We start from the raw sequence: 14,327 nt of genomic DNA on the forward strand, positions 1-14,327 counted from the left end.
GATGACAGACTTCAGACACACAGACTATGACAGGAACAATCAGAAAATGCAAACAAAAATAAAGTAAAATAGAAAACTATAACTCCCCGACCTTGAAGCCCCACACAAATACTGAGTAGGAAAGACAGGGCTGAATAATAGCTTGTGTTTTGGTTGGCTATACACTCAAAATAAATCAACAGTTCCCCAAAAAGCTCATCCATTCTTATGGAAGTGCAGACGTTCAGATCTCAAACTCACACAGCCCTCATTTGCCATTGCTGAGCTGCCCTGAGGCCTAAAGGAATCATCAGTTGTGAAAAATTGCAGAACCCTGGTGGAAATAAAGTTACAACCTCAGAAGAGAGTCACAGATTTTCATGAGTATGGATTGTTTTAGATTGCTGTAGTTGCCTTTATAGTATAAACCCTCAGGATGTGTCTGAATTATAAGAGTCTGTCCCAACATTATGGCTCATGTCTTTCAACAAAATGGATGGAGGTGAAAGTAAAATAAGTCCATCAGGATACCTGTTAGTATGGAGTAGTAAGAATTGCCAAATAGCACATTTCTAGGAATGACAATCTTCTGTTTTATAGAAGCCTATTACTTGAATTAGTTTCTAATTATGGATCCACTATTTATAAATCTGATACTTCTAAAACTAGGAAAAATTTAAAGTCCCTTCTAATTATAACAACTATGATTTTATAACAAAGTCATTGAAATCCAAAAGGAATCAAACCTAGGACTCTTCAATTTAACTTGCTTATTATAATCTAGGAGAAGGAAATCTTCATATCTTCAAATAATCCTTAACTCTTTGGGCCAAAAAAAATAGCAAATCAATAAGCATAAGTTACAAAAAAATTCCCAAGGCTAGATGAGAGGGCAGAAAAGTGGTAAATGGCCTTAATATAGGCAAATATTGTGAGAGAATAATAATTTCAGCTCTACTTTTAGAACAATGGCTCAGAACTATAACTAACCATGAAAAGAAGCCTGGGGTGTCATTGTTCTGGTTCTGGTCCCTGCACTGTCACAATGTGCTTCCTCATTCGTATACACCCTTAGCCATGTTTCCGAAGTATATTAGGAATAAAACAGAAAACAAGACATGCTACATCAGCACACCATAAGAAATTCTTGTTTATTTCTACTGACTGGTTGTTTCTGTCTCCAAAGAGCTTAGTGAGGATGCAGGAAGAACTAGCTATTGGGCAAAAGTGCCATACTATATAAAGATTTCATTACATTAAGCCACCTGATCTGAAATGAGTGGAATGAAAAATGCCTTGATCTCACACGGAGCTAAGAAAAAGCATTCACAGGGGCTTCTAATCGGTCCTTCTCTCTTCATTTCACCCAGCAGATCAGGGTAAAAGCTTCAAATAGGGTCTTTTCTCTCTTTCAAAGGAATTTCATGTGGCATATTCAAATGAAAGATTGACAAAGCTTTTGACTCCTTTAATGCATAAGCCAAAGTACATGTAAAGACCATCCCGAGGTAAAACACCTCATCCAGGCAACATGAGCACGAAGGCTAAATTACACCTTTTCCCTACTCCCAAAGTGGTAAATATGCTAGTTTAGAACAATCTTGTTCACTTAACAGCAATACTCCAACACAGTGACCAAAATATACACATCTTGTGATAAAGCTTGCAATTTTGAGCTAATGTAACTATTTTCTGTTTTGACAGGTCACTAAAGAGTCTTGATTCAAATGTTCTTCACAGTAGTCACTCCCACAGGATCACAAACTCTGACAATCTTTATTAAAGTATCAATTGAATCTCCTTTAGGTCAAGTTTCTGTAGAAGGAACCTAGAAAAAGGAACCTAGAGAAAGACTCCTCTTGTTTATAGTTGTCAAAACATGTGGTCATTTTTTAGTAATGGATAATCTCCCAGAGTAAAATATTACAGAACAGAATAAGAAACTCCAAATCCAAATTGTGCATGTGTCTAAAAGGAAATGATGGATTATTTAATAAAATGTACTTAATAAATTCATTAACATTTGGAGCAGAAATTAAGTTAATTAAGTGAATACTCTACCTTACATTATAAATAAATCCCAGGCAGGTTAAGATTTTAAATATAAAACAAAACATTAACTAGAATAAAACATAGGTGATTATTTATTTGCTTTCCAGCAGGGAAGGCTCTACTAAACCTATGAACATGAGCAGAAGCAAAACATACAAAAACACTGAGAGATCTGACTACATAAAAACATAAGATATATCTTTATATCAAGATAAAATAAAGTTGGGGCTGGGGATGTGGCTCAAGCGGTAGCGCGCTCGCCTGGCATGCGTGCGGCCCGGGTTCAATCCTCAGCACCACATACCCACAAAGATGTTGTGTCCGCCGAGAACTAAAAAATAAATATTAAAAAATTTTCTCTCTCTTTCTTTCTCTCTCTCTCTCTCCCCCCTCTCTCTTAAAAAAAATATAAAATAAAGCAAAAGAGAGTTCTTGCCTAGTATGCACAAGGCCCTGGGTTCAATGTCCAGCACCAAAAAAATAAAAAATAAATAAAAGCCAAAAAAAAAAAAAAAAAAAGAAAAAAAGCAAACTTCAAAGTGGTAAGTCTTTTTTTTATTATTATTTTTTAGTTCTCGGCGGACACAACATCATTGTTTGTACGTGGTGCTGAGGATCGAACCCGGGCCCCACGCATGCCAGACGAGCGCGCTACCGCTTGAGCCACATCCCCAGCCCCAAAGTGATAAGTTTTTATATCTGACAAAGAATTAGTATTTAAACTGTACTGAAGTTTCTATATATCAATAAGAATGAATGAACACAACCCAATAGGGAAATAGAAAAAGAATATGAACAAGAAATACACCAAAACAAACAAAAAAAACAATAAACATATACACACATATACAAATGTTCAATTCTATTATTAACAAAAGAAATTACAAATAAAAATTTAAATTAAATAACAACATTTACCTATCAAATTAGCAGAGGTTGTCTTTAAAAATATTCCAGGTTATTGAGGATATTAAAAGAAACATCCTTACACTGCCAGTTGAGGTGGAGGCCAAATAGGCAAAAATACATCAAAAGCCTTAAACATGCTCTTTTTTTGGTCCTGGGGAGTGAAACATTTTACCACTGAGTGGACATCCCAAGCCCCGTTTTAAAAATACTTATTTTGAGACAGGGTCTCCTTAAATTGCTAAGGCTGGCCTAAAACTTGCCATCCTCTGGCCTCAGTCTGCCGTGTAACTGGGATTTAGGACACATGCCACCATATCTGACTATGTTCATACATTTTGACCCAATAATGCCATTTAAAGGAATTGATCCTGAAGAAATAATCATAGATTCATAATAACCTTGTACATGGATATACATCTAAATGTTTTGTACAGGCTCAAAACATTGGGAAAAAACTAAAAGTCCACATCCACCAATAAGGTAATGGTTACTCAAATTATGGCACATACATAATATTATTATTTTGCTGATAATCTTTTTATATGATGGAATATTATTTAAGTACTAAAAACCATTTTTTTCAAAGAATATATAATGGCCTAGGAAAATATTCATGATATAAGTTAATGGAAGAAATATAAAATTACTTCAATACAAAAATCACATTCTTAAAAAGAATTTGGAGGGAAATACGCAAATGTAACACACACATGCAACTGGTTATCTCTGGAGGTACTTCTATAGATGCTGAAATGTGTTTACTTTATATTTTTCTGTATTTTCTAACTTTCTACATATCCAAATTTGACACTTTTATATGCAGGAAAATAAATATAAAAGAGGGGTGGGGGAGGCAGATTAATGGGTCTAAGGACAAAGCAAGGACAACTTGCACTAGAAGCTTCCCTGCAAGTGTGGCTCATTAATTGGTTTCCATACTGCTCATTCAACCAGTTCCAGACATATTCATAGAAATATATTTGCACTATGATCACCTGAATAGTTTAGACAAAAGTAGACCAAAGAATGCCTTGCTGAGTGTAGCTACATCACATCTACCATTATTTCCTTGATCAATAGGCCTATGACCTTGTCTATTGAGAAAATTTATTTTGGTCAGGCTGACTTGTTTGACCTTGGTGAACCAGTACTGGGGTTCCTAGAGTTCACCACTCCTTTTTCTGAGTATTTATAAAACATTCTTAATAATCTTCTCTGGAATTTAACCCCAGATTTAAAATTCCAAGTCCCTAAGTATATATTTATATAAAATCTTAATTTTCTTCCTTCTTTTGGTCTAAAAAAAAAGTTTTATCACTTAACTTCATATCAAATAGAAAAACTTAAAAGTCTCTAGGGTTATTCTTTTTAAAAATATATAAATTCAGTAAAAAGTAAACAAAAGTTCACTTCAAGAGGACAAAAGCCTTATCATAGGATAGAAGGGAAGACAAACCCTTACTAAAGCAATATTATTCGTTCAAGACTGTAATTAAATAATAGGCAAAGTACAAACAGTAACTTGTAAACTGAATTCACAACTCACTTCCACTTATCTGACACAGAATTTGAGTTACAAAAACATTAGAGATCAAGATATGAATGGTGGGCTGGGGATGTGGCTCAAGTGGTAGCATGCTCGCCTGGTATGCATGCGGCCTGGGTTCAATCCTCAGCACCACATACAAACAAAGACGTTGTGACCACCAAATACTAAAAAAAATAAATAAATAAATATTAAAATTCTCTCTCTCTCTCCCTCTCTCTTTTAAAAAAAGATATGAATGGTGTGAATATACTTTATATACAACCAGAGATATGAAAAATTATGCTCTATATGTGTAATATGAATTGTAATGCATTCTGCTGTCATATATAACAAAATAGAATTTTAAAAAGAAGAAAAAAAGTAGAGATCATTTTGCATAGTCCCCACAATTTATATATCAGAAAATTGGGTCTGTAAAATCATTCAGGACCTTAAAGATAAATTCAGAACTAGAAGCCAGAGCTAGAAGCCATACACACAAAATGGGTATAAAAACAGTATTTTTTTTACTTTCAGTGACAACAGTAAGGTCAAATTATTCTACTTCTACTTCTCTATTTAAAACAACAAAACAATTACTCTGTTGTATAATATAAGACTATAGCTTTAAACAAAACAATGTCAATATCAGGGTAAAGATTTCAACAAGGAACACTTTAATTAAATTAAAGGGAAATTCTAAAAAGCTATAATTACATAAAAAATAATTAATTCTCATTACTATATATTATTCTGCTTCATCAGAAAGAAATGATGTTTTACAGACACCAAAGATCCTAGGATTTTGACTCAAATTATCTAGCAAGGACAAGAAAGCACCTGTCTAAGGAGGTTCATCCAACTACCATGTCCTTGGGCTATATGGAACACTGAAAAGCAAAACACAAACACATATCCAGCTCCAGGGGACAAAACTTGAAAAAAGCTTAACATTTTTTTCTTCTAAGTTTACAACACAGGAAGAGCCTAAAAGGTTATATACCCTTTGGAAAAAGTCTGGCAGTTTCTCAAAAATATTAAGTTACCTTGTGACCCAGCAATTTTACTCCTAGGTAATAATCCAAAAGAATTGACACGTTCACACAAATATTCACATAGGAACATTCATAGCAACAGTGTTCACAATAATTGAAAGGTAAAAAATAGCCCAAATATCCATCAACAAAAAATGGATAAATTGTGGTATAACCACAGAATGGAATATTATTCATCCATTAAAAGGACTGAAGTACTGATACATGCTACAACATGGGTGAACCTTGAGAACACTGCACTAAGTAAAAGAAGCCAGACACAAAAGGTCACATATTGTTTGATTTCATTTATATGAACTGGAAAACAGGGAGGACTTTATGGAAACAGAAGTTTCCTAGGGCTGGGGGAAGGGGAGAAGTTGATGTAAAATGGGGAGTGACTGGTAATGGGGAAAAGGCTTCCTTTTGGAATGATGAAAATTTCTAAAGTTGGTGGGGGGGAGTATCTCATGAAAATCAAAGTGAGATCCACAGAATAGAGGAAAGGGACCAGAAGATAGGGGGAGGCTAGGAAAGGAAGAAGTACTGGGGAGGAATATTAGCCAAATTATATTGTTATATTGTGTGCATGCAATAATAATGCCACCATTATGTACAACTATAAAAATGTGGAGAGAAAAAAGTTCTGAAAATTGTAACCAACAAGTAATAAATAATGACTGATTAACATGAAGTTATTTAGAGTCTTTACTATCTGAATGATTTTTTTTTTTTGTTTTGCTACAAAAAAAGAAAATGTTCTAAAGTCAATTGTGGTATAGTTGCACATCTCTGAAAATTCTAAAAACTGTTGAACTATACACTTTAAATGGGTATTCACTGTATGGTATGTGAATTACATTTCAATAAGCTGGTTCCCAAAATCCTGGGCCTTATCATTTCCATCAGGTCAGCATTCCTAGCTAAAATTATCTACAGACAAGCCTTAAACCCTTCCAGCCTACTGAGTGATATGAGTGAGAGATAGTCATCTTCCTGGTTCCTTCTAATCACCTCAGTAATAACATGGTTTGGATTACTCTAGTCTCAAGTCAGTTTGGAAATGAGATGAGAATCAAATCAGGGGACCCAGTAAAGCAAACCAATGTCAACAATAAGCATATGAAAGATGCTGGACATCAGGGAAATGCAATTCAAACCACAATGAGATACTACTTCACACCCACCAGATGGCTAGAATCAAAAAGACTGACAATAACAAGCTTTGGGGAAGATGTGAAAATTGGAACCCTAACTCACTGCTGGTGTGAATGTGAAATTGTGCCACCTTGGAAAGTAGCCAAGCCATTTTTCTAAAAGTTAAACATAGAATGACCATATGATCCAGCAATTCTACCTTTAGGGATATATATCCAAGAGAAATGTAAACATATGTCATGCAAAAAATGGCACATCAATGTTCATAGAGCCATTATTTGAAATAGCCAAAAAGTGGAAACAACCCTACTGTCCATCTATTGATAAACAAAATGTGATAAATATATATAATAGAATATTATGCTTCCCCCTATCTTCTGGTCCCTTTCCTCTATTCTGTGGATCTCACTTTGATTTTCAAAAGCTTGCTATTGTCAGTCTTTTTTATTCTAGCCACATAAAAAGGTACAAATATTTGTAGTAGATGCTACAATACAGAAGAACTGGCAATATTATGCTAAGTGAAGGAAGTTAGTTCCCAAATATGATATACTATATGATTCTTTTATATGAAATATTCAGAATAAACAAATCCATAGAAACAGCAGATTAGTGGTTGCCTGGAACCAAGATTAGGAGGAGTGATGATAAAGGGGTGGTGAAGATTATAAAAATCAGTTGCAACAAGGGTTGTACAACTTTGTGAACATTCTATAGATCATTAATATATACCTTTAAATAAGTGAATTGCAAGGAAACAAAAAATGATGACAGGGGTACTATAGCTCCGGTGGTACAGCACTTGCCTAGCATGACCAAGGCCCTGGGTGCCATCTCCAGTACTTAAAAATGACAAATATAATTCCATTTCACTTGAAGAAGTGAGAAATGCCTATCTACCGCATTAATATTCTTAAGCCTGCACACATTTGTTAGTAAGTCTAGCAAACCCAACTCCCACTTTGTTGCTCCTCCTGGGATTTTCCCAACAGTATCATTCCCTGGTAATCTTCCTAAATTCACTTTCCTTCTGCAGGAAAAAGGGTCTCCCCTGGGGCCTCCAGAAGCCCCTTTACCCCAGGTTACTTCTTCCTTTGGGTCAGGAGTTTGTGGCCATCAAGATTGAATAGCTGAGATTTTGGAGTTGGTTTAACTCCATTTGTTAACAACAGCTTCTGGCACCTGAAAAATCTCAGAGTGGTATCTTTTGCTGTGACCAAATATATCTCGGTAGAGAGAGGGGTTCACAGTTTCCCACTGCAGTAGGAGATATCTCTGGCCTAATGGCAAAAATCCTGAATCCAAAGTTCTCAGGAAATCTGACTTCAAACTTTGATTCTGCCCCTTACTTACTATGTGACCCTCAGTAAGTTACTCAATCTCTCTCATCCTTACTTTCCTCATCTGCAAAATGGGAAAATACCACCTATCCTGCACATATTTAGGTTATCCTTTAGGGATAACCTAAAGATGAATGCTTACAAAAGTGTCTAGAACATAGATACTTAATTCAGTTCAACAAAATATGTGCCAGGTTCCAGACAAGGTGCTGGGGACACAAAGATGAATACAATACTAACTTGTCTTCCAGTTGTTCACAGTGTAGAAATGCTGTTACCAGGAGTTTATTTTCTTTCTTCCTCATCTTAGCCTTCTTTTACAATGATGGTATAAGTTTCAGAATATTTTTTGCCTTTTCACCTCTGGGCTCTCAAGAGAGATCATGCTGATAGGGTAGCAGTAATGTTTACGTGCTTCATTCTCAAACACAGGGAGTTGGGATAGTTACTTAAATGTTGTAGGGAAAATATTCCTTCTATGCTTTCAAGTTATTGTCAACAGTGATCACTAACTTTCCCAGTTTTTTCTTTTTTTAACTTTTTTTAGTTGTTGATGGACACAATATCTTTATTTTTATTTGTTTTTATGTGGTGCTGAGGATCAAACCCAGTGCCTCACAAGTGCAAGGCAGGCACTCTACTGCTGAGCCACAACCCCAGCCCCTAACTTTCCCAGTTTTCATGGTATAAGTATGCTTATTCAGCACCTTAAAATAAGTTACTGAAAAACTCTAATTCTCTCTCACTCAGTGTACCCCCACCCTATTTGGATTTATATTGCAATTGAAAAGACTGGTCACAAAGTATCACTTCCCAGTTTAGCTACCTTAGTGACCAATTTCTGGATCACCCTCTTGATTTGGAGATCAGGTTCTATTCTAAAAACCAAAAGACTCTCCAGAAAAATACCAGCACAGTATATATAAGCAGAGGCTGACATATAGTAACTACAGGGGAAATATAGGAGATCTCCAAATGTTATAATAACACCAAGCCCATCCTTCCCTTGATGGAGCAATTCCACAAGTCACAGAAAAATGTTTTTTTTTTTCATTTTAGAATAGATTGGAAGAAACCCTTTGCCAAGCAAGAGCCAGTTGTTTAAATTTTTGATTTGAATTTTAAGCAGGATTATACATGCCTAAGAACATCATGCTATTTTTAGCTAATAGGTAGGATTGCTGTGTCCACAACAGTTTGGAGCAATCAGGAGCGAAACTATCAAACGTCATCTCTCACTATGGTACCTTATCATTTTGTTCTTCTCTTTCTATTTTAACATTTTAAAAAACTTCATCATGAAAACACTTGTAAAGCACACATACTAGACACAATACAAAGTTTAAATAAAAAGACATAGTTCCTATGTTTTATTACGGCTTTAATTCACATTAAACAAACCAGATATATGAGAGAAGCTCAAGTTTAGAGCATTCTCAAGTTGCCATCCAGCCCCTAAGTGTCCAAGGAGATACACTAGGAAGCAATTGTCCTAAACCTATCACCCTTCCAGTGCTTGCACTCTTTATGTATTAAAAGGAAAAGGGTAATGAAAGAGTTCTCAAACTATCTGTGGTGACAGAGGCACAACTGTGTATCACTGAATTTTATATTTAACTGGGGGAATTGTGCAGTATATTTACCTAAAATCTCACTAAAGTCATTTAAAAAGGGAGGAAAATGTTCTTACTCAGTTCTAATTAGTCAAACCTATTTTTTAAGCTTTCACACTAAAGCTTATCTCGCTAAAGGCTATTCTGGTTTGGCAATATTGCCTCAGTGCACAGTACCTTTTTCCACATATCTTTCTTTCTGTTGTTGCTTCCCTACTCTCCCTTCTGTTATTTCCCCAATAGTTTCCTATTACTCTTCTAGTGTGAACTAGGTCTTAGGGTCTCTCAGTTGTTATAACCATGTACCAACTGGTGGACTTCAGGATTAAATGAATTGCTGACCCTGGACAACTTCCCCTTCATGACCTTAGGCAAGTCACATCCCGACTGTCCTGTGCTTATTCCAGTCTGCAGGATCAGGGGTTGGACCACATGATCCTTTCCAGCTCTCACATTCTATGTGGGAAAAAATCCAAACAATGAACACTTACTTGGCTGATAACATGCAAAGTTGCTGCCATTTTTTCCAATACACATACACTTGGATTATTCAATATTTAAATACCCACCATGATGCAATCCTCCAAAGAACCATATTTAATATATTTATGAAATGATCAACATGGGGTCCTTATTTTTAAAAACAAGCACTTTATCAAAGAAAATTCAGAGCAAATGCTTGATAGTCCCTCTAGACCTGTCTCTGAGGGTCCATTTTCAAATAAAAAAAAAAGAAAAAAAGCTTTTAAATGCCAGATCCCTGTTGAATTTGGCAAACCAAAGAAAGAAATAAGATTGGGTTAGCAGTGATTCAACTAAAATCCTAAGAGGAAAAAAAGGCCCTATGTATCAAGTGGTAGAAAGACCTGACACAAGACAGCACCTCAACCTCAACTCTCAGAAATATGCTCAGAGAGCAAATGAACACCACAGGAATCCCTCTACCCTGGATAATTTACAGCTTTTTATACAAACCAGTTGCATTTCCCCAACAAGTCACAGAAACATGTAGTCACCAGTTTCCAACATATCACCACCAAACAAATTCACAGTATTGTTTCCATGTGCCCAACATCAGAGAGTAAAAGTGAAAGAAACATCAATTTCTCCTACACACACACACACACACACACAGAGAGAGAGAGAGAGAGAGAGAGAGAGAGAGAGAGAACTATGCAAGAGAAACCATTTCCTTTGCAGAAACTAAGTTGTCTAAGTTGGGGGCATGTAATGGATAAATATTAGTTACTAATAAAAATCCAACGGTTAGGGTTAGCTCTCTACTGAGAAGCAAACAGCACACGCATAAATGATGAAAACAATAACCCTAAGGTGTGATCCTTGTCAGTAAGCTGAATGCCAAACATGGAGAGAAATGACTCAAAGTGTCCATTTGCATCCCTCTTTCCCACTACCTCAGACCAACAAGCTCTCCTGGTAGTTACCTCCCTACTCGTCTGTGTCCCAATCCAAGAAGTCACGCAAAAGGTAGCAGGCTCTCTCTTTTTTTCCCTTCAGGCCCTGGGGGCACTGAACCAGCGTGGGGGAGGGGGCGGAAAGGACAAAGGTGGACACTTTCAAGCCCTCTCAACTTTGTCCCCGGGCTCCCACTGTCTGTCTCTCCCCTTCTCCTCACAGAACTAGAGCACCTGCCAGAGATAGGTCCCCTCCTTCATGTTACTAACCAGATCACAGGGCCTAGGTGTCCAAGGAGCCCAGGCGCTGTACCTCTAAGGGACAAAGGCCAGGCTTACAAAGGGAAGGGGAGGCGAAAGAGTCGGGACGGAATGAAACCTTTACTAACAAAAGGAAGGGGGCACTAGAATACCAACCCAATCGCTGGTGTTCCCCGAGGTTAGGTGAAATGTGTGTGGGGGAAGGGGAAGGTTTAGAAAATTCCTCAGGGAAAGAGGGCGCAGCAGCCAGCAGGAAGGAGGATGCAGACACTGAGGCTCTGGGGTGCGAGGGGGGCACAGTTCATGGGTGAAGAGAGGTGATGGCAAAGAGGTGAAGGCCAGACAGGACCCAGTGGACAGAGCAACACCGCGCAGTGCTGCCTGGGGCCAGAGAGGGACGGACCCTCAGGAGGTGCTCAGAAGGGGGCTGGGGGCCCGCGGTGAAAGTATTCGGGGAAGAAGGCAGAGTTGGGGACGAAGTGTTGGAAAAGAGACTGAGAATAGAACCGTAGAGAGGCTGGGGGAGGACTGTGAGGGGGCCTGACCCCCGTCCGCCCCACCTCACCTGGCGCCGGGTCGGAGTCCAGGTCTAGTGCTGAGAAAGAACCAGCTCCAGCCAGTCCCTCCGTCCCGCGCGGGAGACCACGGACACAAAGCGGGGCGCGCGGGAGGAGGGGAGAGAGAAAGAGGGAGAAGGAGGGGGAGGGGAAGAAGGAGGAGGAGACGCCTGAGGCGCGCAAGGGGGAGAAGGAGGGGCGCCCGCCGCCCTCCGCCTGGGTCAGGGGGCGGGGCGTGCGCCTGGAGGCCGAGCACGGCCGGCCAATGGTCATCCCGCCGGCCTGAAGGATAGGGCGCGCCTTCTCGCAGCTCACCTCGGCACCAGCACCTGGGCCTCTTCTGGCCTCAGCCAATCAAACGCTTTTATTTGTATAACTGGCCCCGCCCATTCACCCCAACCAGGGCACTACTTGCTGAGAATACAAAGAAGGCACGCATCCCCAAAGCAAGAGGTGGTGGACTCCCGACGCCCTACCCCAAGGGCGCAGTATCCCCTTTCAGCATGTTTACCGGCCTTCTAGGTGAGGGGAGGGGGTGGAGTCAGAGAAGTTTGGCTCAAGACCCCTTAAGAGATGGAAATTCTTTCTCCCTGTGGGCCTTCTAATCCAGAGCTGCTCTTCTGTTACAGGGCACACAGTTCCCTGTCTTCACCTCTGAGTTCTCCGCCTCCCCTCCCATTTTTCCAGTTGCCCTAATCTCTGTGCTTCAACCTGTAGGCTGCTGCCCACTACTGGCCTTCTGCTGCACTGCATCCCTCATCAGTAGGGTCTGAGCACAGCCTTCAAAGCCGCCCCAACCAACCCCAGTCCAGAAGGAAAAGGAGAGACAAAGAAATTACTGCACTAGGATAGCAGGGACCTGGTCAAGTGGCTCTGTACCACCAATAATTAGCATAAGTGCAAACTCCCCAGCCAAAGCATCTCTTCCCACCTTCCCTTCTCCTACCTTCAGGTCTGTACTGGGCCACAATGGTGACTGACTGGCCAGCCCGTTTCAGAGCAGCTGCAGCCTGCTCATGAGTTGCATTCCTCAGGTTCACTCCATTTACCTGACCAAAGAGAAGAGTCATGAGCCACTCCAAAAGCAAGAAAGGAAGTCCTCTGTCCTACCAGTTAGAAGGAAATGTCTTTCTCAATATTCCATCTTTGCCCCCTAAATGAAACCTGAAGGACACAACATCTGTAGTGCAATAATTATCTTTGTAGGAGTCTAATGCCAATCAGGGTTAAGATCCAAGATATATTCATTTCCTCCTTAAGGATAAGTCTGTTCTTGGTCCCCTGTCCCTCACTAAGGATATCTATAAAGACAATGTATGTTTTCTCTAGTTCTTAGCTCTTGCCTCATCTCAAGAAGCATTCTTTAAGGAAGCAAGGTCTCCCCTCCTCCCTTTCAGACTGGCACAGCTCCCATCCTCCCACCTCGCCTTTGTCTCACCGATAAGATCCGGTCTCCCCTGCGCAGCTCCCCACTCAGGTCGGCTGGGCCTCCTGCCAGGATGAAGGAGACAAAAATGCCTTCTCCATCCTCTCCTCCTACGATGTTGAAACCTAGGCCTGTAGAGCCTTTGTGTAGGATGATCTTGCGGGGCTCTCTGGTGGGAAAGGAATGGAGACACAATGGAGGTCAGGACAAAAGGAGATAGGAACTGTTGTCCCTGTCAGGGCCAGCCTGGAAAAGGACCCATACATGCTGTAGGGAGTAAGGACTTAGGTCTATATGTATGATGCCCTGTTCCTCCCTTCATCTCCTGAAACCTGCTTGACTGCTCTTTGTTGTCAGATGCCCAGTTTCAGTTCCTCTTCTCTCCTTGTTCTTGAGGCCTTGGCATCAACTTCCCAATGGACAGCTCTCTCTCTATCAGGTCAACAAACCCGTACCCTGAACTCTAGAACCCAAATCCCAGAGCCCACTCACCAGTCCTCTTCCTCCCCAGAGCCTCCTATCCTATGGACCCTGTCACAGACCCTGGGCCACAAGAAGAGGAACATGTCAGGGACAATGGACTCACCCTGAGTTGACTGCACCTACCATTCACAAAATGTGCATACTTACTTCACATCTGCCCCTCTGCCATCTCAAATTTCCACCCACCAACCATGACCCTTCCTACCTTCCCCAAGAACATATTTAATAAACCACTAGGTACCCCTAATAGGTGATGTGGGAGACAGAGATGAAGAAATTCCAGGTTCTCAAATGATGCTTAGGGATCATGAAGAAAGGGGATAAGCACATGAAAAATGTGACTAAAACTAATCATATCCGTGGAACCCCTTTCTAAATGGTCACAGTGTGATCAGGTGAGAGCAAACTTCCACACAGATACTCACGACATTTCCAGGCCCACTTGTTACAAGCATCTTTCCTCAGAGAAGCCCTGAGTCCCAAATGAGGGTCCCCCTTTCTCGGTCCCAGTCTCAAATGTGAGGCTCCCTCCCTGAGTCCCCGATGCTCTGGTTCCCAACCTTCCACTCCTA

General features: G+C 39.9%; 1 protein-coding gene across 10 annotated transcripts in view; it reads right to left on the reverse strand.

Moving 5' to 3' along the window:
- Nucleotides 1-14,327, reverse strand: part of DLG3 (discs large MAGUK scaffold protein 3) — a gene marked incomplete at its 5' end in the record, with an annotated part of 59,844 nt that overhangs the window by 34,291 nt on the left and 11,226 nt on the right. For 9 of the 10 annotated variants that reach the window (XM_081278034.1, XM_081278033.1, XM_081278031.1 and 6 more), the window contains 2 exons: nucleotides 12,793-12,895; nucleotides 13,285-13,441. In XM_081278034.1, the coding sequence (XP_081134160.1) occupies nucleotides 12,793-12,895; nucleotides 13,285-13,441 (260 nt within the window). Of the gene's footprint in view, nucleotides 1-11,854; nucleotides 12,148-12,792; nucleotides 12,896-13,284; nucleotides 13,442-14,327 lie in introns of those variants that run through there. The other variant, XM_081278028.1, reaches the window with a different exon arrangement.

The sequence above is a fragment of the Spermophilus citellus genome (genome assembly GCF_964194105.1).
Source record: "Spermophilus citellus genome assembly, chromosome: X".
Taxonomy (NCBI): domain Eukaryota; kingdom Metazoa; phylum Chordata; class Mammalia; order Rodentia; family Sciuridae; genus Spermophilus; species Spermophilus citellus.